This window comes from Empidonax traillii, unplaced genomic scaffold (assembly GCF_003031625.1).
Source record: "Empidonax traillii isolate 1590-97213 ecotype Southwest subspecies unplaced genomic scaffold, ASM303162v1 scaffold194:size798623, whole genome shotgun sequence".
Classification (NCBI taxonomy): domain Eukaryota; kingdom Metazoa; phylum Chordata; class Aves; order Passeriformes; family Tyrannidae; genus Empidonax; species Empidonax traillii.
This window is the reverse complement of record NW_020955387.1, coordinates 392796-418153: the sequence shown is the minus strand read 5'-3', so window position 1 is coordinate 418153 and position 25358 is coordinate 392796. Positions and strand designations below refer to the sequence as shown.

At 41.1% G+C, this 25358-nt stretch overlaps 1 protein-coding gene across 4 annotated transcripts in view; it reads right to left on the bottom strand.

Moving 5' to 3' along the window:
- BCLAF3 (BCLAF1 and THRAP3 family member 3) overlaps positions 1 to 19005 on the bottom strand; it is a 32070-nt gene extending 13065 nt beyond the window's left edge. For 2 of the 4 annotated variants that reach the window (XM_027886761.1, XM_027886758.1), the window contains exons 1-10: positions 18904 to 19005; positions 14995 to 15119; positions 11137 to 11208; positions 8593 to 9171; positions 7583 to 8248; positions 5108 to 5286; positions 4318 to 4432; positions 4059 to 4122; positions 3112 to 3230; positions 1180 to 1294 (exon numbers count right to left, since the gene is read on the bottom strand). In XM_027886761.1, coding sequence (XP_027742562.1) covers positions 1180 to 1294; positions 3112 to 3230; positions 4059 to 4122; positions 4318 to 4432; positions 5108 to 5286; positions 7583 to 8248; positions 8593 to 9171; positions 11137 to 11177 — 1878 coding nt within the window. In that variant the 5' untranslated portion in view covers positions 11178 to 11208; positions 14995 to 15119; positions 18904 to 19005. Of the gene's footprint in view, positions 1 to 1179; positions 1295 to 3111; positions 3231 to 4058; positions 4123 to 4317; positions 4433 to 5107; positions 5287 to 7582; positions 8249 to 8592; positions 9172 to 11136; positions 11209 to 14994; positions 15120 to 17062; positions 17082 to 18276; positions 18560 to 18903 lie in introns of those variants that run through there. The other 2 variants (XM_027886759.1, XM_027886760.1) reach the window with 2 other exon arrangements.
- Between the last annotated feature and the right edge of the window lie 6353 nt (positions 19006 to 25358).

Below are 25358 nucleotides of genomic sequence, written 5' to 3'. Positions count from 1 at the left end.
GCTGGGGGGAAAATTAACTCCACCTCAGCCACACACAATACAGTTACTTAATGAGCAGTTACTACTTGCTTTGGGAGACTTAAATCTTAGTCATGAGTAAGTAGTATTTTTTTACCATTAAAAACTTGCATTATTTTACACTGAAAGAGCCACTGTTGTGTCTGCAAGGCAGCTACATTCCAGAATTGACTACACAAAAGCTACTGTTGATGCACCTCAGAAAAGCTTCATGGGCTTCTGGAACCCTGTCCATAGGGTATTAGTTACAGTGGATAAAGAATGACAATTTATGCTAATCTCCTCTTTATTTTGCAGCCATCAGAAAGAAAAAAAAATATTTAGAATTATCCTCCACACATTAATAAAGCTTTTCTAGTCTCAACAGTCACCCAAGTTAGACAAGCACAAACAACTGGAAATGACTGCATTTATTTAGAAGGAATTTTCCAGAACAGACAAGTTTATTTCCACTGAACCTAATATAACTGTCTTGCCCATTTCAGTATTAAAATATACCACAGAAAGATAGACTAAGAAAGACTAATTGTCCAAAACTAGGTTTCATAAATGCAATATTAACAAATATAAGATATTCCATTCACTAACATTCCATCCTCAGGAACATTATTTCAGACACTTCTAATTATGTGGTTTGCTCCTCATTTTTATTTAAAATAAGTGCTTTCCATAACTTTTATCATAATGAGGAGAAACACTGTTTCAGTAACAACACCACCTACACAAGATCCAGACTTTCCCTTCCAACCACTGATAACTAGAATGCAGGAGACTACTCTTTTTTTCAAGCTATTCAATATTACCTCAGATTACCTGCTCAATAACAAGGCTTTCTATTTTACCATGTAGATGTTCCACCATTAAGTGGAAGAAATATGATACTAGATGCAAATTTCTGTTAGAGAAAGAAAAATAGTGGTAGCAAAGTGTTTTTAGCTCACTTGTATTAATCTCTGCTCCAACAAATACCTGAGGAAGTACTCTCACACTAGAGCTGTGAAATTATGAGTATTTTTATTGTTGAGCACAGATGGAAGATAATAAAGCCTCACTTGAAATTTAAAAGGGCAAAACAGAGATTGTTAAATTTACATCAGTGCAGAAAAAAAAAAAATTATACATCAGCAGTGCAGAAGTTACTATTTCTATATTTAGACTTACCAGATGAGGTCTCCCAATAAATTTCCTGAAAGCTGGCTTAATGAACCTCATAGGCTTTTGGAAGCCATCAAGTTGAGAGGTCTGTAACTTTGAAAGACTGCAGCTTTGCTGGTTCCTGATGAGTAGGAGAGAGAGGAAGAAAAAGAGAACAGTAAATATGTAAAGCCATGGCATGTCAATACCCTGTATTTTAAATTAGCTTATTGTGGTAACTGTATCACAAATGTAGAGTGACATTTTTTAAGTAATTTTTTTCCTAGGACATTCGACAAATTACTAGTCCAGGCTGGAATTCCACATAATTATATCGCAAAGTATATTCTTTTATCCAATGACAAATTAGCAGAGGTGCTCTGCTTCCTGAAATTCTGGCTATGGAAGTCAGGTTTCTCTGGCTCAGCCCTCTCGGCGAGTCACTGATGCCCTCCACTGGTGGAAACGCTTTTTGCACTTCAGTCCCTTCACACCACTAGAGTTGTAAAGTCGTACAGAACTTGCCATTTCATGACACCCCCAATACGACAGAAGCTCAGATAAATAGCTACATATTCCGGTTTCATCAGCAGCAAGCAGCTTAATCTGGATTTAAACTTTTGTTTGCTTGTTTTTATGGAGCTTGGTTGTTCTGGGTTTTTTTCTTTTTTTTACTGAGCCTATTGCTAGTACAGAAGCACCTGTGTTTAAATAAAACATTTATCAGGAAAAGTAACCCCCACAGTCAAAACTCATATTTTATGAAACAAAAAAACAGTTTACCTCACTGAAAAATAAATTACTAAGGAAAAAAATAGAGGCACACTGCACAAGCTCATAGGCATCACCAGTATCTCACGTGAGCTGTTAAAAACCCTCAAGGTCAGGAAAATTCTGTGATGCCATTACTGACCTCAGCCTGAATTACCCTGACAGCATAACCCTCCTCACGTCAAACTCCAGAATAGCCACATTTAGTAGAGCATTGTGCATTTCTGACTTTGAGCACATAGACAAAAGATAAGCAGGACAGTAACTGTGTAACCGGAAAAAAAAAAAAAAAAAGCACCTTTCCAGAAAACTAGGCCAAACATACATTAAAGATATAGTCCCATGTATGTAAAGGGTTACGTGAAAACAAGTCCAGGGGAGTTTTTCCTTCACTTGCTAGCCTTAACTTTTTTGGTCTGAAGAATCTCAAATACAAGGAATTACTTCTGCAGCTTCACAAGTCAGTTTTTCCAAATGTGTGTATGGCCATTAGTTGCCATTATAGTCTGCATTTAAAATTAACAAAGAGCAGCACATTAAGAGCAATCTGCAAGTCATGACTACAGTGTGGATACATTTCATTACTGTGGCAGTGCTTTAATCAACACTTCTGCTAACGCAAACAAGTCCCTCTCTCCAGTCAAATCTCACAACATCAAAAGCAGAACAGGATGACTGAGGTTTGCAAACACCTCTGGGGCAACGAAGCTGCTGGAGGAATTCACAGCAATAAAACACTATTCCAGAATTCCAGTTTTTCAAATTCTCCAGGAATCAGAAAAATTCCAATTATTTGTTGGTATTCCACATTCCACCAGGGTAACACAATAATGTATTCATCCTAGAATGCTTTTATGAAACTACAAAATACCAGGAGAATGTTGTTATATGGCACATCAAGGAGTTTAAAAATAGTTAACCATCTTTAATTTCCTCTCCTCTTCCCATTTAGTCCTACAGTTTGGGTCTGCTTTTCATTTTTTCTCAATGCAGTTTAACATCTTTCAAGGTAACACTTCATAACAGAGTAGTTTGCAATGTATGTCCACAGAATTTCAGTTCCACTCAAACTTTCTAAGGCCAAACTATGGAAAAGAATCACAAGTGTGAACATAACTGTGTAAGGCTTCAAAAATGAACACATAAGAGAACTACAGGCTTAAGCCAACAAAATGAGCTGCTAATTACCTTGGTGTTACACCATCTACATGAAAGACTCTCTCATCTTCATTCTTCAACCTCTCTTTTCTTCTCCTTTCTATATCATACCGTAGATCATTTGGATCTTCTAACACTCTTACAATGCTCTAGTCAAAAGGAAAGGTTGAAGCCAAGTTAGGGGTTATGAACTAAAAACTGACCTGGTTCTGCTCCTCAGGGGCAGCACCCTGTACCTAACTTTGTTACCACAGATCAACTGTCTGCACATAGGACAGGTCCACATCAACACAGGGATCCAAAGTCTAAAGCAGCTACTCCTAAACAATTACCCTTTCTTGCACTATCTCCCTTTTTTACAAGTTTCCAAGCAACGGTGAATGGAGCACCGGAATTCTGCATGGAGTTTCCAAGGCATAAATATTCACATAAATTTTAGTAAATCTAAAGAAGTTCTACTAGCCTTAATTAAATTGAATCTCTACACACTTCTACTACAGAAAGGAAGTGGTAACTAAATCACAGTAGGCACAGCTTGAAAGAGGAAGACAGAAAATCTTATGACCCCAGATGAAAGCATGGGATAAAACAGCATTCTGAGGAGCTATGTGGATGTCGGGTCATTGTAACAGTAGGGTAGAAGAAACATTAAGGCTTTTTGCAATCTTAGAGGGAAAGCAAGAACCACATGTCAGTCACAGATTCAGTATTTACACTGCTTAAAAATCAGACAGTTCAAGCAGCAGGAATAGCCACACTCCAGCTACTCTGGAGAACACCTCTGCATTTTACTCGTCAGTGAACATGGTGTACTTGCAGCACACATGCTCAGGTGTGCACTTTTCTCAAAATACTCAGAATTACTGGTAGTCTTCAAAGCATGTCAAAATTATGGACCAATAGCAAGGGGGAAATGTTGCTAACACATATAACATTTTAACTTACTGTTTGCCAAAAAAGTTAAGCAATTGGGATACCTGAGGAGATTCAGACGGCAGAGTTCGTTTGTTCTGGAGTTCTGCTAGAGACATGTCAATTCTCCTAGAACACAAAAATATTACATAAAAAATTGCCATCATTATAAAAGCAAAAGCATTACTGACCAACTACAGAATGCTTTAAAGAATATGGGCAGGTGGGTTAGCCAGTGAATAGAAACACTTCACATTGTGTAAAGTCTGCTGAGGATTAATTAACTTAATGCAAATAAATTAAGACAGAAAGTTCAGCCATTACCTGTGAATTTCTGGATCCAAATGTATTTTCACTTCATTCGTATTTGTACTCGGTTTATCCTGAATTTTTGAGAACCGTTCATGTAGAGTAATGTCAGGAGATGCAAAATAATTTGCTGTGAAGAGATATTCAATACAAGAATGTTATTTGTTGTACTTGTAATGCACAGTAAGACAATCTATCTTTTATAAGATTGATTCTTAAGGATACCATGACAACTTTACAGAAATGGAATTTCAAAGTATTTCCACTTCCAGTTTAACATTCACAAATGAAAGATCAGGCTAGCCCTACTTAGACATTCTTCTTACTTAATAAGATTAAACTCAATAGAGAGCTAACTAATCATCAGCTCTACGATGGTCCTACCCAAATTACTAGAATCTATAACATTCAATGCTGAGCATGATGCAGTCTTAACACTAATATGAAAAATTAAAGGAACTACATATAACTAGAAAATCGTGGCTACAGCAAAACTCCTTTTTTTTTTTCTCTTTTCCTAAACCAGCAGGTTATTCTCATGTACTGGTATAAAATCATTTTGACTTTAACACTCCACAATAATGCCTCAGTTATGGCCTGAGACATTCTTACAGTCATTCTCCACCCAGCTACTTTAAATCCTCAACCTGCATTTTCCTTACACAACAGAATGAAGCCAAAACACAAATGAAGCCAAAGGCAAACGCCTGAACTTACAAGGATATCATATCCAAACCAACAGATTTGGGTTTAATAATCATATATATACATAAACACATACATATACTCCAAATATTACAGCCACCTTTAACTTGATGAATAATTGTGATTATTTCCTGAGTAAATTCTTTTGATGGGTCCTTTTCGACATTTTGTGTTGCAGATTCCATGTGCTCAAACACGGGATGAAAATTCTCATTTTTCCTGCCAACAGCAGCCAGATCATGGGATATCTGTCTGTCTGTAGTATGACTGGAAGCAGTCCTAGAACAAAAAGTTAGAGTGAATTATTTTAAAGTTAATATCTACATCTGAAAATTTGAAATAGACAAGTAGAATAAAATCGATTAGGAAATTCATTTTAGAAATAAATGAGATAATATAAAATCTCATTTTGCTCCTTCTTTTAATTAAAAAACTCTTAAGGAAGAAAATTTCTTAATAAATTACAAAGAGATGACTTCACTCTCAGGAATCTTTGTTTCTGTGAAGTGTGAAGTACCAAACTTGTGAATTTTAAAGTTAAGTCACTAGATTATCAAATATAGGCAAATGAAGATCCTGATATATCTCTTTAGTATAATTCTGGAAGGCAATTATGCCCATGTCTTTGTTTATAAGGAGCTACCAGGCAATTTTCAAGAACAGTCCAGAGATTTTTTTTTTAATTTCTCATCTTTGGGAACTGAATCATCACTTGAGCTCAGTGAAACAGCAGCAAAACTGCTCCAGGAGCAGCGTGTGAATTTAAGAACATGTTTAGCATCTTTTTGTAAGTTTTTTACTCATTCTAAATGAGTTTACACCCCAAATGGTCGCACTGCTGCTTAAACATTATTTTGACAAGAAAGTCAACACTTCAAAAATCCTGCTGTTCTTGTTACAAGGAAAATGCTTGTCATTCCAAAAGATAAGCTGAGGACTCAAGAGTCCATGTAAAAGCTTTTAGGATAAAGACTGTTAATGGTGCATTCTGCAAAGATTATGTGCCTGCTCATCCTCTATAAGAAGCCTATAAGACCAGAGCTACATATAAAAATTGTATCAGAAATAGCCTCTAGCAGGTGCCATAAGTCATCTATCTGCCCCCAGTAAACTGGAAATAAATGCATGCAAGAGGGAATTCAAGCAACCTCAGTTGTAGATGCTTTGAATTATCTACCTGCTCCCCAGGTTTATAAAGAAACTATTCTTCTTGGCTCAGTCATTTCAAGTCAGGTGTTTCTTAAATGCCTAAAGTAGGCAGCATAAATATCCCCATTCATCAGCTTCTGTAAATCTAGTGTTCTTTAAAAAATAAAACACTTAGGGTTTCTGGCTGCAGAAGCAAACCTTCCACACATAAAATTAACTGTAATCAACGCAGTAGTTTTTTGTCTGCAAACAATTACTATGTGCATTGTGCATGACCTTCAAAAACAGCAGCAAGAGGCTACCAGACACAAGAGTTGTGGGCTTGCAACAAAACCCAACAACAAACTCCATCTCATTATCATTCAGGAAGTTAAATGCTTGTCCTGGCCTGAGGGTGGGAGTGGCCATTACTCCATTTTCCTTTCCTCAGTCTTTAATAATTAGCCTTATGTGCAGTAACTTGTCTTTGTAACCCTCTACTGTATTACATATTTCTGAAACAGTGGAAAGGGAAAAAAATTGATACAGATGTTTTATTTGGGACAAGAGGCAAAATACCTTTAAAATGAAGGCTGATCATTTTGGAAAGGAAGGTAATCTCTTCCAAAAGCAATTACTATCAATATAGGATGTTCTGGCCTGCAATAGCAAGGCAACAAACCAGAAAAAAAACCTGAAAAAAATCCAACAAAACCACGCTGCTTACTCTCTATCACATATTTATCATCTAAAGTTTCAAAGTATTACCACTTTTTTTTCCTTTTCAGCTAGCATGAGGAATGTTAAATGCAACCACAACTATTGCACAGAAGATAGACACAAGCAGACTCTACTGTTTTTTAGTTGATGCCTCAACAGGTTGCCACTTTTTTTACAAAAATAAGTGACAAGTCAGGGATCTCTCATTTTTGACAGCTTTACTTAACTTGAGATCTTGAACATCTGAATATGTGCTCGATATTTATGCAATTTAAAGATTATCTGTTTTTTAGAAAAACTTTTCACTCAGTCAAAAAAAATGCCATCATATTTCAGAACAAAACACAGGACTAGGCTCTTCTGCGTTTGGCATTTTGTTTGGGGTTTTGTTTTTAAATAAAAGCAGCATATTTACTGATCATAACCAACTTTTTAACTACAGGTTTGTATCAGGCATATCTCCTCTTTCCACTTCCTACATCTCCATGAAATGAAGTAGGGAAGTTTTGTTGTTTGGTTTTCATTTGTTGGTTGGTTTAATATTTTGTCTTTAATAAGAGGTTTAATAGGTAACTTTTCAGTCTGGGCAAATTAACATTTTTAAAAGGAATAAAACTAAGAAAGTACAATCATAGTTTGTCCTGTTACCTTCTAAACAAACCGTGCTTTCCTCCAGTCCCCATAAACCATAAAGAAATCGGAAGAAGAGGTGAGAGGAAACCAATACCTGTACTTGGTCACCATTTTCTTCAGATCCACTTTGATTGTGAGATGTTCCCTCATACAGTTGACATCTGACACTTTCACATCTGAAACAGTATGACTTGAATCACGCTGGCTATTGGAGGAATCTACGTTTTTCCTCAATTCCCCGTCTTTCCTTACTCTTTCATTCGGTTTGCTTTTAGAAGATCTCAGCTCAACATCCGTTTTGGGAGAGTTAACACAGGCATCGCAGCCCTTCTTTGAGCTGTATTTAACAGGTACTTCGGCGTGTCCTTCTTCAGTCCGCCTCGCTCTTCCACCACTAAAGTACTCTAACTCTTTGCTATTTCGGGCACCCTTGGAAGAACCGTACTTCTGCTCCTCCTGCTTCACATACTTCTGAGCTCTATCGCCTGGAAAAGGCTTTTCCCCCTCCAGATGCCTGCGCCGTTTGTGACTGTACTCATAGGCTATCTTTGTGAAAGAACCCCCCACGTACTCCCTTTCAGCCGACCGGTGGGACTGGGCACCCGGGTATCTTTGCTCCTCCTTTTCTTGGAAGGGTGGAAAAGAACGTTCTTGCTTCCACTTGGAATTTCTTGCTACTTCTCCACCGTCATACCTCTCCATTTCCTTAGCCCTTTTAGACGTGTGCCCATATTCTCTGTAATCGTGATCTTCAGGATACCTGTGTTGACATAAAGCAATTTACACTTGCACTAGAGAAGAAAGCGAGAACTTATACGTGCAGAATGTTGGACAGCAGAATGCGTGGCAAGTTAACCCAAAATCCCTCACGCCAAGGTACAGATGTGCAGGGGCTCTTAAGAGGGAAATATTATCCTCTCATTACTACAGCCAGCAATACGATTTACTTAAAAGACAAACACTTCACTAATACCAGTCGCCCATAATTAAACTACAAAGTGGCCAACGTGTTTCAAGGTGGATATCTTCAACTATAATGAAAAAAGACTTTCACTTGAGGCTTTACACCAAAATACCCAGGGTTTAATTATTTTATTCCTATACCTCTTCTGTAAAGAGCTCCTTGCCGTAAATTCATCAGAAACTCTTCTGGGTGACTGACCATACTTCTCTTCGTGTAACCTCTGGTGCCTCAAGTCATCTTCATGCCATTTTCTTTCAAGTTTACATGAAGACCCTAATGGTCTATGAAAAGGCTTCATTCCTTTTTCGTTTCCAGTGACTTTGTAGTGATCAAACACGTATCTGTCCTCCATTTTGTGTTGGTAAAATGAACGATCGTGCTCTTTATACGCTATTTCCGAGTATTTTGGTGGTAACTGGCATCTCCTATTGTTTTCAGTTCTTTCGGATGAATGTGTTCTGTAGGGCTTATGACTGTAAGCATCTTCCATGGGAATTCTTTTCAGGTTTGGCGAAGGTGACCTACGTTCATATATTCTCTGGTGGTTATTTCCATGAGGTGCAAACCTGGAATTGCTTTGTCCATATTTTTCATCTTCTGTTCTCCAAGGCATGGGCTTCTTTGGGTCCTTACGAAAGCTTTTGTATTCACAGTCATAATTAATATGAGCATGCCTTTGCCTATGGTGCTCTGGACTCCTAAATGCTGGAGATAAGGACCTAGAGCAAAAATAAAATTCACTTTCAGTAGTCCATAAAATTGAATCATCTTCTTAATGAGAACATCTATGCCCTAAGGAAGTAGAGTTTAGTAGAGAATTTTAATCAACTTGTAAAAAAATTAAATCCAGGATATGCAAAGTGACATTTTCTTGGCTAAAGTAGTAAGCTTACTTTTACTCTGTTGAAAGTTTTCATAGTAAAGATACTCACTCGAAATAGCAGTAAGTCAATCATTTTTGTCTCTTCAAAGTTTTTAATTTAAAACTTAAAATAATTTCATATATATGAAGTTTCCACTATATTGAAAACAACTGTTAATCATATTTTCACACTTCTCAAGCATTCCCTCATCTTTCTCAGTGCCAAGAGAAAAAAGAAGAAGGAAAAACAGCATATAAAGAAATTTAAAAAGAGGAAAAATGCCTTTTTGGGTTTTCTTTGCATGTCAAAACAACCCCCAAAGCTTATTGAAAACATTATAAAATATTCTATTTAGAATGTCATACAGGTAGGCTTTTTCCTACAGAAAAGACCAAATTTCAAGAAACTGCTTAGGTCTTTTTGAATAATTGTATGTACATGTTCACACATGTATACATATGCACTTCCACACTTACTGCAGCTTTTGATATTAAAGATTTAATTGCATCACTCTGCTTAGCATTTTCACCTACACTTACAAAAACAAGGGCAACCTGCTAGGAGGTTTTAGCCAAAATCTGCTTAAATAAAGAAAAAGCAGCACAAGCCATTAGCAAGAACCAGAAAGTAATCCCAGACATAACAGTTCTGCCTGTATTCAAGCATTCACTGCACTCTCTCAACACACTCTTTAGGAAAACACCAAAAAATGCAAGTAGGGAAAAAAAAAAAAATCAAGGAAGTCACTTGCTTTGTGCACATATTGCAAATGTACAATTTGGCAGAACTGTTTGCTCCATTTCTACAAATGAGTTCAGACTTAGAACCACCGATCTTCCTAAAAACATAATGGCTGACTTCCAATAGCACCCGTACTGCGGCCGCTGTCCCATGTTGGTCTGGTTATGGCTTGCATTTTAATGAGAGCGGGGCATTCCTCCCTGCCCTTACTCAAAGGACATATTCACAACTATCAGTCTAGTATGGACATGGATAGGGTTTCTCTTTTTAAAAACAAACAAATTAAAAAACCCACACATTTTTCTGCGTTACTCAAACTCTCCCGGTCTTGTTCATCCCAACTTAGCCTGTTCCTGAAACCAGCAGAAAGGCACTTTTGAGCTCTCAAAAGCTCAAAATTGTATTCTAGCCTCCTAGTTTTAGCACCTTGAATTTGCACTGGAAGCCTTAAACATTAGGCAGGTAACTAACAGCATGAAGTAAGCTGGATGTTATTCTAGTGACAACATCAATAACATGCTACTAGGCTAATGTCCAAGGAGAAGGGCACTGACTCCCATGTTTCCAGTTTGTGTTATGTGCAAGGCATGTTTGACTGTGCTAAAGATCAGTTTGCAGTTGAGCCTCCAAACCTCAGAAAGCCCAAAGTGTCTGAACTAAGAAGTTTTTTTAAAAAAAACCCAAAAAACAAACCAATTAATTTTTTTTTCAACAGCCCCTCCCTGTAAACCAAGAGCAAGTTAACAGACATTTAAATGCACACGGCAGTGCTTGAGTAAAAATAAACTTAAATAGTTTGGTGCTTCAATTTTGTGCTTAAGGTAGTTCTAAATCCCTAAACATGGAAGGTGAACAAGGTTCTTGGCAGACTGCAAAAACTTAACACCTCCAGCTTAAAAAAAAAATCATCATCATAAAACTGTGAGCTGGGAAAAAACTGCAGAAGGTGTTCAGCTTGGAAAACAAATTATAATTTACAAAATATATTTTACAAATTGCAATTCTGCATGTAATTTTCAGGTCCTATTTATAAATCTTCATAGAGACCTACATTTCAGAACACAAGTTATAGATATTTACCTTGGTTTCCATCGTGGTGATCTTGATCTAGATCTTGTCATCTTCTCTCACGTGTTTATGAGTTTCTTGAAGCTGTAAAAATGATATAATTTACTAGTTTGATGACAAATTGCAACAGGAATGGTTGTTTTTAACAAGTGTAGTATTACATGCTTCAAAGTTGGGGTGAGGCATAATTTCAGGATGTTTTACTTAAAAGGTAAATCTCTAATACCCATTTTAAGGTAAGTAGTTTTTTTTTTCTCCTAATTGTTTATCTTATTTTCTTTAAAAAGATTGAAATATTTGATCATTGTTCCATTTTTCTCACCATCTATTCACCCTAGTTTTAAATGCTAATAAACTCATAAGCAAGCTGCAGCAACTGAAAAATTGTTGTGTTTTTTAGTCTGTGTTAAATGCTGTAGATGACAGAGGAGAAACAAACAGCTTTAAAAATCAAATCTGTGGGAAAAAAATGGGTTTGCATCAAGTTATATTCTGAATTCTATATATATATTTAATTTCAAATTTTTAATATTCACCAATATTTTTATATGGTTACAGACCTCATGTAAGCTTTAACTGCTCCATCAAATCTTAACTGCTAGATCATCACATACTTCATCCAAATACAAGCATACAGAAAAAGTCTCTTTTCATTTTTATACTTCACCTGCTAATAACCTACTACCTGGACACACATCTAAATATACAATGGATGCACTATGACAAAGTGCTGCTCCTGACTCCTGAAAGTAGCTCTGGGCATCCCTTCTCATAAAAGCTACAGAAGAATGAGAAAGATATCAGTGCAATCTACCCTTTAGCTCTTCTTCGCAAAAAGATATTAGGACCTTGGAAAACAAGTGATGAAAGTATACACCAACTCACCAGTGAAAAGGAATGAAAGCATTATTCATTATTTAGCAAATACAAAGGATTAAAGCAGAGTGAAATTATTGGCTAACTGGTTAAAAACTGGAATTTGGACCACATATCCAGGCCTTGTAATTGCCACAAGATGCACTAAAGGGCAGAAATATAAACAGATACAAAAGCAGGTCCATCACCAGCTCTAAAATTAATGAACAACCAATCACTTGAAACGGAAGGAATACGCCCAGGTCAAGGTCACTCTCTAAGTGCTCTGGTATTTTCTGTATTTGCTCAGACACTCATGGAGACAGAAAACTAGTCTGAGCTGGCCAAGTATGGCCTTTCTGATACTCCCAGTGTTCAAATAATTTCCTTAACTAAATATTTTACCTGAAGAACTGAAACTGAAAGGGGAGAAGAAAGCTTTAGGGCACTACCTGAACTATTGTGCACCCACCTCTGACCCAGTGTCACACACATTCCCACCCCATCCCACTACTTGGTCAAATAAAGTATCACTCCTTGCTATATTTGATTTTTTTCTGTATGAGTAACTCATGGTTGAAACAATAGTATCCTAAGAGAAGAATGTACAGCATATTTCTTATGCCTACCCCACAGGTGGATGTTAGATAAACCACCTCCTATATTTCAGAGTGATTCTAGAAAGTTCTGAGTTGCACAATAAGCTAACCAGACGTTTATTTGCATGACATAGCATTAGCTTAGTCCTGGAGAAAAAGCTCCGGAATTTATTTTTTAAAAATCTCAGAACTCTGCTGTTCACCATGAGGTTATTTGCTCCACAATGAATCATTCCATGTGACAAAGCACAAAGTTGTAAGTGTTGCAAGGGATAGTGAAGCAAAAAAAAAAAAAAATCCAATCCCAAAGTACCACAAGGAGAAAATACAATACTTGTTCCCTGAGCTTTCAAATATGAAGTTATCCCTGCCTCTTAGATCCTAAAGGCATATATCTGAGGACTGCACAGCATGAATTAACTTCAGGCCCTTTGCTTACTTGAACATCATGCTAGCCAAAGTTAAATATGATGCTCCGATGCCAATATTTATTAAATATTATTTTTCAAAGAAAAGTAATGCTGTGACAAGAATGCTTGCCTATTTTACACCCACACAAACACACCTTACAAAACAGAACAGCTTTTCAGAAACCAAAAACCACACTCTGGCTAACACATTTCAAAACGTGGTGTGTGTCCAGCAAGCTTCAAAGATTCATTACTACCCTCTCTTCTGGTGAACTTTTAAAGGTGACAACGTTTTATGTGCTGATCAAATTATTTCTTTATATCTTCTCTTCAGTTCTGAACTTCACTCTTCATTTTCAAACGAGTACGTAAACATCAAAAAGACAAAAGCACCATTAAACCCCACCCATCCATTGGTACAGAACCTGATCTGCCAGACTGATTGAGGGAGAAACCGAACATACATAAGGAGCAATTCCTTATTCTTTCGAGACTGGCTAAACAATGGTACCTAAAAGCGTGAGAAGCACTGTGACAACATGTCCTAGATCTTGCCTTAGGATAAGGAGGACTGCTGTAATTTCCAGTGAAGACACTCCTTTTGTTTAGTGGAAAGAAGTGTTCATTTGTTTCAATGCACCTCCTCGAAAGTGACCTACGCAATAAGATTTCCTCACAGAGGAACACACCACACAAAGGCAGCAGACACTCGACCCCAACCAAGACTCCCCATGTAACACCAGAATCACAAATTAATCTATAAAGAATTTGTAAACCCGTTGCTAAATCCAGGTTTAAATCACCTCAACTAGACCAGCAATATGATTCCATACCAAAAGTAAGCTTTTTGTAGGATGGTATCGGGTAGCAAGCCTGTCTATAGCAGAATTACTTGAATGAAGCGTAGGCCCTACAGTTCCTGAGTCAGCATCCAGGTGCTTCTGAAAAGCCAGGTCATGTTGGAGCAGAAATGCCAGGACCTGGCTGCTCTGGGCTCTGAATTTCTTCAAGACCTTCTGCTGTGCTTTGTGAGATGCTGTCACTATGAAAACATGAAGAACTATTTTTTTAACCAAAAAGCATTATTAGGTTCATAGTGCTGCTTGTGTTTGCTGTGTTACAACAATAAGTGACTTATTGGAGGAGTTATCAGTAACTGTGCTTAGACAGTTTTTAAATATTAATGGGAATCCCACCTTTTATTTTCTTTCCCTTGACTTTTGGAATTGAAATCAGACAAATTCCCTCTCAGGAGAAATGGCCTCAAGCCTGCTGCCAGCTCTCTTTGATTCCACCCTTGAGAGATCAGTGCTTTAACAAACACAAAATTCTTGTAGTATGTATCTACTACAAACCTGAAAGCAGTATCTTGAGACAAGCAGCTCAAAACCAAACAGAAACTGTATGGGATGTGCCAACTTGAACACATGTTCTTTCAGAAAGGCTATACATTTTTACAAACTTGCTCTCCTGAACAGAACAATCTTCAACCTCCTTGACATTCTCCAGCAGAAACACAAGAAATCACAAGTGACTACATGACTGCAGTCATCTACCTGGACAGAGGGGAACTGGAGCTCTTCCTAAGGCAAAGAGCCCCACAGCAGCAAGTCCGTAACAGCTAGAACCCTGCTAAACCCTGTGTCTGTTCACCTTACACAGAAGAAGCAGTTAACTTTCCTATAAACACTTAAAAATGCATGGACTGCTTTACAAGCCTTTTTGATGCCTTCTATCATCTACAACAGATCATGGAAGAAATTCTATTTAGGACACACAGTGTAGTAACAGTGCTCATCACCAGGGAGCTGCTGTTCAATGCCATTTCACCTCCAGTGAAGGGAGAGGTCATTCCTCACTCCTCACCCTCAGCGAGGGATTGCCCGGCCACAACTGCCACTGACTGGCAAACCTTTTAGAGGAGAGGGATAAGCAACTCTCTCACAGGCTGGGTCCCACAGCTGACAAGAAGACGGACACTGACTCCTGCTGCAAAAACTACCCACCTCACTTTTCTCTCACTTTGCCCAAACAGATAAGGAGCAGCTCCAAGCTTTCCATTGACTGTCTTCTAGGCAAGGATCAATCGGAAGCTGCAAGGGACACGCCAAAGTCTCTATTGCTGCAGTGTCTGTCAAGAAAATAAAACCAGGAATTGATACTCAATACCAGGACAACCAAGTCTTTGACAGAAATACAGTCAAAACGCCAGCTGCAATCCAGACATTTAAAAAGATAAGAAAAAAAAAATCTTCAAGTCTGCAATTCAGAAAGCCATTTAAACCATCATTAAGTGAAAAGCATAGAACTGGCAACTTCTCCAGTAGGTAGGTTATAATATCTGATTCAAAGGTTGTCCCAGCAGCACCCACCCCGGACACTGTTCAAGCAGAACACAAGCCTGGCACGTTCTTCCCTATTCAGCTTCCACCCAAACTTTATCATCTCCAACAGCAAATGCCCAGGAAAGAGTGCAAAACCAGACAAATACCTCCCAGAAAACGAGTCTCAGTGTTTCTCAACCTGCAACAGGACTCTTTTAGTCAAGGCTTCCTAGACTGGCTTCAGTACCGTCACCACAGGCAGAGGTTTCCAGTGCAGTGCTAGGCCATGCATACACCCATTTCTCCATGAGCTTTCTACTAAACACCTTTGATCTCAAAACCACAGCTCCCAAATGGCACCTGCATCCACCAACCCCAGCCCTCCAGGAGTTTGAGAAAGGATGTCACCAAGTGGCCCGTGCTCCAGCATTGCTGCCCCAGCACCAGAGAGGTGCCTGGAGCCCAGTTACAGCTCTGCCAGCACATGGAGGTGACTCCCATCCCAAGGCACATCACCTCAGGGAAGGACATATGTGACAGGTTTGAAAACTATGAGCTAGAGTAGCTGTTCAAGTCAAGGACACACACTCATCTGAGGCAAATGAAATTCTGTTGAGGGATTTCTAAACCATTTCCTCTTTTAGACAACAGAGCAAGTAAAAGATCAATTCAAGTGACTGAGATCCAAATTTCCATCCTCAGTTTTCTCATGGCCCTCCTATATTCAACAACTGCTCTTTTTGATTACAGATCTCTCCTCCTAGACTTTTATCACTCTCAGAGCACCTTCCACATCTCCAAGGTTATATTTTGAATCTCCACAATATTGTGTAGCAGGTCTGGTAGCACCACCCCAGGCCACTGCTGTCTCACAGCCTAAATCCTCACCACCAACACTACCAGGGAGATTATCCTTTTTTTTTTTTTTTAACCACCTTCAGAAGTTGTCCTCCTTCTCAGCTTTATCATTTTTCTTTGGCACAAGCTGGGGAAGGCAGGCTTTATACAGGTTGTATCCCAATGCCAAGGACTGTTAACAGACAACCAGGCCTCACATTAGCACGGTAACAGTGTGTGCAGGGACACTACAGAAAGTACAGGCCTAGCTGAAGCACACAGAATTTCCTAATGGACCACTAAACAAATTTTAAGTAATTCCTTGGAATACATAGAAAGTATTCCCCCATGCCTGCATATCTGCACAAAAGAATAAAAATAACTGAGTAAATCTACTGAATATATAATTTCTCAGTGTGTTCTCATTTAAAAGCAACCCGTTTAATGACACTAATTAGCAGGCGATGCCTCACCTTTGCAGAAAAACAGATTACAATGCCAACTTGGAAGGACTGAGCACGACAAATCTGTGTCACATAATAAGTGAGGTATTCAACTCTCAAATAAACCTTTTTTGTTTTTTTTAAACAAAGAAAGCACGACCCATACATATATTAGTGAGCCATTTTTACAATGTGTTGAATTAGGCGCCTTTAACACCTGCCCACTACAGTGTCAAATGTCACAGCACCATCCCCAGCCACTTCTGCCAAACACTTTTTAAGGGGACACCAGAAGCATGTCGTAGTCCCAGAGACAAACCACCACAACTTCCTGCCTATTGAAAGCTCTCTTACACATACAAACCACAATAGAAACCTTTGCTTTTTCACCTTAGGTCAACAAAACCACCAGGAAACTAAAATGAGACCCTTATTTATTCAGAATCAGAGATGCCACACAGCAGCATTACCAGGAGGTTGGGAAGCCCGGGCTGCCTTCTCCAGTCACATCAGAGAAATGCATCCTCGCTGGAAGACTCCCAGCATGTTCCCTCCCTTCCCTGCAGACAGCGAGCGTCTGTTGCCACCTGAGAGGAAAAGCAAACCTAACTCTGTGCAACCGCATCGCTCACCAGCTTGCTGCAACACCAACCCAGCCACTGTTACCTCCTTGTGAACACCCACAAGCCAAGACTGCACCGAAATCAAGCCCATCTCATCCCAGCGCAGGCGGATGGAGAGTTGGTTTGATCACTCTTACAAAAGCAGTGGCAGAAATACCAGTTATTTTGCTGAAGGCAGATATGGAGGAGTGCATGGACACTCAAGACTGACAGCTGTTTATCAGGACAAGAGGGTGTGCCTCTAGAGGAAGTTAATTAATTCAGTTCACCTCATCAACACCAATAGTAGGGAAAAAATGAAAAGGGAAAAATCCTCATAGCTTCTGTTTAGTCTTACAGAGTATAAATATGAAAACAAGGGGAAAGACTTAAGTCATCTGTGTTCTCTGCCCCTCTCTGCCCAGCCCTGTGTCAGGCTGCCACAACATGACATCCATCACCAGAGATCCTTCCATGCCTTTTGCATATTTCTTCCCCTCCCTTCCTGGCATCCTCTTCCATACTCTTCCTCCAGCCATCCACACCCAGCAAGACTTTCATGAAAGATTCACTTTTCCTTGAGGCCCACAAACACGCAAGGTAAGCAGCTAATTAAAATCTCCCAGCAATTTGAGTAGCCTTTGTTTTAAACCCTGTAACTCAGGAACCTAAACTATATTTATAAGTGACTTGGGGCATTTAAGAATGGCAGTAAAAATTAGGTATTGCTGTCCTGGATGGAGTTGAGCCAAGTGAGTAGACTGCTATCAGTGATTCCTCATGAGACGCTACTGCACCCCACGGCTGTATGAATAATTGTGTATAATGAACTAAACCAACCAAAGAAGTATCAAAAAAACCACTGATTTGGACAAATCAGCACCAAGTCATCTTGCTTTGGGTTGACTCAGTCTTGAAAATATATTAAGCTAAACCAAAGACGTGCTGAAATTGAGATGTAACTGCTATACGAAACCTGTACTGCTTTAAGTCTTTACAACGACTTTAACTGGCGTAAATCCGCGTGCGACAACGCATACATTACTGGGAACAGGGACTGCTGGCATTTATGCCTTGCTCACCTCTGAGGTGTCCTTACAGAGCAGAGCAGCGACCTCCGCTCTGCGGTGCTGCCGGCCCTGAGGGTTCACCCCACACGGCTGTTCTGGAACACTCACGACACGGGGGCACGGCCGACAGACCCGCGGCGACTTTGTCGCCCCTGCCCTGCGCTTTGTTCCTGCCCTCCCAAACCTCTCCGAAGGCACAGCACCACGAACACACGGGTCTGTGCTCAGGGAGGCGCGGTCCGGGTGCCGCTGCCCCGCAAGACCCAAGATGGGAGCAGCGCAACCCCCGCCGACCTCCAGCCCGGCAGCAACGCTCCCAACGGGCCGCCCCGCCCGGGGGCACCTCCCACCCGGCCCCGCCGCTTCCCCGGGCCGGGCCCCCGAGGGAGCCCCGCGTACCCCGGCCCGGCTGAACCCCCGGGGCGGCTCGGCCCGCTCGCTCTCCCCGCCCGCCGGGGCTGGGACTGAAGCCGGGGCCGGGCCGGGGCGGTGCAGGCGGCGCTGACAGGGACAATGCCCGCGGCCGCCCCGACCCCGGCTCCAGCTCCCCCTGCCCGCGGCACTGGCCCCCGCCCCCCGCCCCCCTGGCCGGGCCTCACCAGGGCCCACCGCGGCCGCGGGGCCGGTCCCCGCACTCACCGCCTGAGGGGCCGCTCCCGCCGCCGCTCCGGCCGCCGCCGCTCCGCCCCGAGCAGGTGCCTGGCGAGCAGCGGGGCGGGTCCCACCGGCCGCACGGCCGCGGCTGCTCCGCACGGGCGCGGCGGAGAGAAAGGGCGGGCGAGGGGCGGGCGGCCCGGAAGGGGCGGGCCGGGCGGGGCCGGGAGGTGGTGGCTCCGGCGCCGCCCCCCGACCGCCCCTCTCGGGCCGGGGCCGCGCACTGGGACCCTCCGGCCGGGCTGTGCTTGGCTGTGCTGCTGCTGCTCAGGGCGGCCGCGGGGCGGGACGGGGAGCTGTGGCGCTTCCCGGGTTATTGAGCTCCGAGCAGCCAGTCGGCTGGAACGCCCCGTGGAAAGCAGAGCCCCTCCCGTCACACCGAGGGCCAACTGTGTCCTGTGGGGCATCAGGCACAGCATCGCCAGCCGGTCGAGGGAGGGGATTGTCCCGCTCTGCTCTGCACTGGGGCGGCCTCACCTTGAATATTGTGTGCAGTTTTGGGCACCACGATATAAGAAAGATATTAAGGGGCAACAAAGATGGTGAAGGCGGCTGAGGACACTTGTCTTGTTCAGCCTGGAGGAGACCTCATCATGGTCTACAACTTCCTCACTAGGGGAAGAGGAGGGGCAGGCACTGATCTGTTCTCTCTGGTGACCAGTGACAGGACCTGAAGGAATGGCCTGAAGTTGTGTCAGGAAAGGTTTGAGTTGGATACTAGAAAAAGGTTCTTCCCCCCAAGGGTGGTTGGGCATTGCAACAGACTCCCCAGGGAAGTGATCACAGCACCAAGCCTGACAGAGTTCAAGGAGAATTTGGCCAATGCTCTCAGGCACATGATATGACTCTTGGGGACTGTCCTATGCAGGGCTAAGGGTTGGACTTGATGATCCTTGTGGGTCCCTTCCAATTCAGAATGTTCTGTTTCTGTGACACTTCCCACCACCCCTCTAGCACAGGGAGTGGCTGCTCTCTCTTGCATGGAGCTGGGGGTGGCCGGAGCGGGGCAGGCCCAAAGTGCTGGTGTTTGCCAGGGACATACCGTGGTCCTGGCCCTTTGGCTGTGCCGTAGGTCAGGCAGGAAAGGCTGGACCAAAGCCTGAGGCTGGATGGGCTCAACTCCACAGCTGAACCCATCCGAGGTGAGGCAACCATGGCCCCCTTGTCCCAGGCTGATGCTGTGAGGGTCGTGAGATGTAGGTGGTGCTCACCGAGGCTCTTAGCAAGTTCCTGAAGTTCCTGTCGGAGCTTGCACTGCAGGATGGCAGCGTTCTCCTTCCCTGGGAGATCGGATTCATTCCCTCGATCCCCAGTCCTGATAGCCAGCAGGCCCAACAGGTTTGGCGTGAGTTTTTCCTTCAGGAGCTGTAAACAGCAGGGTCACACACTGACACATACTGAAGTCCTTTCAAAACAGAACATGTTTTTTAATGGCAGAAAACCACCCAGAAATAGATTTAAAGATCACGCAAACTGATGCTATCTAGATTACACTGGCATCCAAGGCTGTTGGTCAAGGATTGTGAATACTACTTTGGTGCATTGTCAGATCAGCTCATTAATATAAAATTTGATTCAGCTCAGATGCAGGCACACACTTTTGGTTTAGCCCAAGCGCAGAACTGATGTTGGTTTTGCATTTTTACAGTAGCTGCAGGAAGATGAGTGATACCTGATATCGTATAATTACAGGGCACAGGCAGGCGATATCTGATCTGGTGTAAAGTTAGCCTGTCAACATTTTTTTAAAAAACAAATTAATTTAAGCCCAAAAAAGAGGCAGAGTTAGCACTCTGTTTTACACAGCCTTGACATTTTTGATCCAGCTCAGAGCCATAGTGCTACATTTACTCTGTCACCAAACCATGACCTAATAGGATGAGGTTATATCCTGCTCAGTTCTTTGTGGACTAGCTCAAACACAAGGAGCCCCACACAATTTCTGTATAAAATAATTTCCTGCATTCACCAAAACACTTTGAAATTCCCATAGTAAAAACATATAGAGGTATAGGATTATTTTTAAATTTAGTTGTAGTGTTTTTCCAATTGGAAGGGACTTACTGAACTGTAGGGCATAGGCATACAGTGTCAAGCTGCACCAAATAACACTTGCTTCCTCTTTGCCATGTTGGCATTTTTGTTATTAGAGACTTGAGATGAGAACTGGGCTCAGTGAGCTTTAGACAGAGACAGTGAGATTGAAGCAGACAGATGCTGTTAATCTGCACTTTCCCAAAGAAACCTGGTCCAGCCTGGGGCGGCTGAGCCACATAATGTGCAGTAACAGTTTGGCACAGATCTCACAATACTTGGGATAATCACTGTATAGGCAGCCACACTTTCATTCTCAAGATTCATAAAATCAATAAAAAGTCAATAAAAAAAATTTGGTTTTATTCCTTACTTCAGCTGGAGTAGTGATTTGCCTGATCTCTGCACATAGAGGGGCTACCGCTGCCCTGAAACTTGAAGCAAAAACTGGTCCAAAGCATGAAGTGCAGCCAGCCAGCCTCCCTATAATAAGGATAAATGTCGATAGGATAAATAAGGATAAACTTCTACATTACAAAAATGAAATTATCAAATTTCATTGACCTCTTTAGTTGAAGGTGCCTCAGATGGTCTTGATCCCACATACATTTATTCTGATGGATACTATCCTGATGGATATTAACTACACAAGGATCTCAGTGGTTGGGACCATGTAGTCTAAGAAAACAAAAACTTAAGCACACTTTACAAGTTAAATTAATATTCAAATCAGTGCCTGTTAGTAGCTCCACAGCATCATTATTCCCCATCTCCAAATTGTGAAGGCTATTCTATTGCACAAGACTTGGCAATTACTGCTTATTAAGACTAATTATTTTAATCTATTTCCATGTTTTATTTCTAATTAAGTGTCATTAGAATAGAGAATCACTTTCGTATTCCTTTAATGTTTAATTTAGTAAACATTCCCTTTGGAAAGAGCATGGATGTGGTTTGCATGCTAAATACTTGGAAATGATGAATGGAAGTTACCTAAAATTCAAAGGCAGGAACTAGCCCTCAAGAGCAGACAGATCCTGCGTATCTGTTCTTTCAAGGAGGCATTTCATTTTCCACATAAAATGTTACTGTTGGCACTGACCTTTGCTGAACTGTATTATGCTAATCTAAAAAAAAAAAAAAAAAAAAAAAGTGGAAATAAAACATTTCCTTGATTGCTGGCAAGGTCAGGCACAGCAGCAGGCAGAGCAAGGGAGCCTGAGCTGTGCTGGGGAGCATTGCCTGGGCTTTCCTGCACTGCCAGGGCTGACCACCACAGCAGCTGCTGCTCAACACCTGCTCACCACCGAGGTGCACCAGATAAATTACATTAAAAGCTCTTTGTAAGGAGTGGGTGAGCTTGGTTATCATACACAATTTGTTTTGTTGTCTGCAGACAGAGCCCGTGGATGGTGACACTTAAAAGGGAAGAAGCACATTGGAGCAGTGAGAGAGGGTCTGATGGAGTCAAAACCGTCAGGGGCACGATCCACCATCAAGGACTGCAGTTCAAGAGTAATCATGGTTTTACCAATCAACCACTCATAATATCTACATATATCTAATATCTAAAGGGAAACATCTCTTTTGTACTTCACTGTCTTGTTATGCCTCCTGATAAGATTTGCATGGCTTCATTAACTTGAAACTCTGCTTTTGGAGGAGTTTCACTTTTATGCTTTCTTCTTCTGCCCCTCACCCACCACTACCCCTTAGTGCAATCAGGCATTTTTTTATTAAAATACTTTCACCAAACCACAAAGTGTCTCTCTCTCTCCTGTCTTGAAATGAGAGCAATCTGCCTAATTCTTTGCAGGCACCCTACTCATTTGCTTCTTCTAATGATAATAATAATAAAAAAATATTTCTGTTGTTCAGCGGAACAAAATTAGCTAAACCTCCAAGTCCCCAGCAAAAGAGCATGAGCTCTTATTTTACAGAAAATGAGATATTAGTGTTTAGGTCAATTCCTGAAGTCACTTGTCAAAGTAACTTCAAATCTGTAATACCTTATCCAGACAAGGCAAGAATTTGTTACAGAATAAAGCAAAAACCCCAAATTCAGTTTTAAGAACTTAAACAGCTTTGTGGGAAAATGTGATATTTTTTCAGTCTAGGCTCAAAGCAACAGATAATGACCCTCTTCTTAACTGAAGAAATAAGTCCTACATTATTTAGCCTTGAAACTTAAGCTGAAAAGTAATTGTTTAATTAAAACCCAAAGGAATGTGAGAGGATGACTGACTGCATGACTTGGCTCTGATAGTATCACCAACTTACTCTTCAAAGACAGCCTCTATCAGGCCTGGGTTCTCATGACGTAAGGATGCCCAAATGTTTTATTTATAAGGTTATCATGGCTTTCCTTTAACAAGATGTGAAAATGTGCTGTTGCTGGGAGGCGTAAGGCCCATGTAAACTTGGTAGGATTTTGGCAAAATACCAGTGAAAACAATCTCAGTGTATGAATTAACACCAGTGTGTGACATAAATACAGTAACAGGATTTTAAAAGCAAAGGCTCTGAGCTTATCACCCAAGGGGCTACACCAGATGAATTTGAGGAGGAAGGCAGAGGCACAAAAAGGCTGCAGTTCTTTGCCTGTGCAAGAGCCAGTTCTTGGAAAGATGACAGCAGGAGAAATTGCAGAGAAACAGCAGGATGAGAAGTCTGAGGAGAGAGAAAATTTCAAAATGTTCAGCTCAAGACATTGTGGGCATGACTGATACTGATTTGCCTCAGGGACTTTTATAGTAAATACGTGGTAGTAAATACATACCAAGTATCTTAGCATTCTTCAGTGACTATGACCTTCACCCATTCCTCAGCTCATTTATTTGCTAAATCTACCAGCAGTTTCATTTGCTACAGGACACTTTCTGCCCTGAAAAGTAACACTGGCCCAAGAACATCAGCACAAATTACCCTTGTGAAAACGTAGGTTAGAAATACAAACGTTGCTTGCCAAAAGGGAAGAACTTCTCAGCCAGTGTTCAGCTGGGGAAGTTTTGGCCATGTCTGACCAGGATTATATTCATTGCCTGTACCAGTGGGGCTTCACTGCTGTCCCCGAGACAATACTGCACATATTCAGTCTCCATAAGATTCCTCAAACTTCCTGTTCCTCTGCCTTGAGAGGTGTGGACAGTCTGTGTCCAGACACTGAGAGAACAAACCCATTCCAGCAGGCAACCACCAGAATATGTCTTCTCTTGGATTTATGTATCTGAACTGATGAGAGGTTTAAGAAAAAAAACCAAAAGGACTGAGTAAAAACTTAGATTGAGACCTCCCTCCAGAAAAATTAGGAGCAACTACACAGAATTTGTTGCTATAAACCCCCACAGCTCTGCATATTTAAGGTGCTAATAATATTTCAGACAATCCTGCTATATGTTTTTTAAAAGAGAGAAGCTACTCTGAAAAGGGATGTGTGAGCATGTTAATAAAGTGTTAGAAATATTGTCCTGATCCTGCTTACTGTGCTGCTCACATACTGAATTTGGTGGGAGAGGCTGTTATTTCTAGAAAAAAAAAAAAAAGAAGGTAATACTGACAGAGTAATTTCCCTGATTCTGAACATCTCTGACACCAATTAATTTTTTTCTCCAGTTACACAATTTTAGATTCTTGGGTCCATTCCTGTACCATGTCAATCACCTACAACTGCAATTGACTTCAACTTATTCCTTTTAGGCACAGCAAGATCTAAGTGACAATGCAAAGCTGCTGGTTTGAGCTCTTTATGTAACTATTTTAAAAACTTAGAGCAAGGATTTCATAGAACATGCAGCACATTGCTTACCTTTTTTACCTTCTATTCATTTGATCTCTCCTGCCTCATAGTTGTTTTTTCTCTGGAAATCATTAAGGCTTGAGTTCAGCAGGGATACGCATCTATTTTTGCAAAGCTCCCAAGTGAACTCGACACGCTACCTTCCAGAGCATTTATTTTGATCCTGGAAATTGCAGGCCTCCAGTGATCATCAAACCCACTAGTTTACTACCTCATTCTACCTCAGCCTTGAATCGTTAGAAATGCTATAAAACTTACACAAGTTGGAGAACAAACAAGGCAACTGGGAACAAAACAAGCATCTAAAATTACTCCAGTGGTCAGGAAACCATTTTCTTACACTTTATGTAATTATTTTAAAAGCTTAAACATCCTCTCTCTTAGTGTTTCTGCCTGCAGTTTTAAGGGCTTTTACACTTCACATGTTGCTTTCACAGACACGTTAAATTGGCTGACAGTGAACAGCATCACGTACTCTTCAGCTATAGGAGATCATGATGGGCTAAAAAAATGGGGAAGAGATGAACTTTGTGCCTCACTGTGTTCTGGACTGCTATTACTGCCACTAAAAGCAATAACAAAAATGCATCTGAATATTAATTTTTCTGTT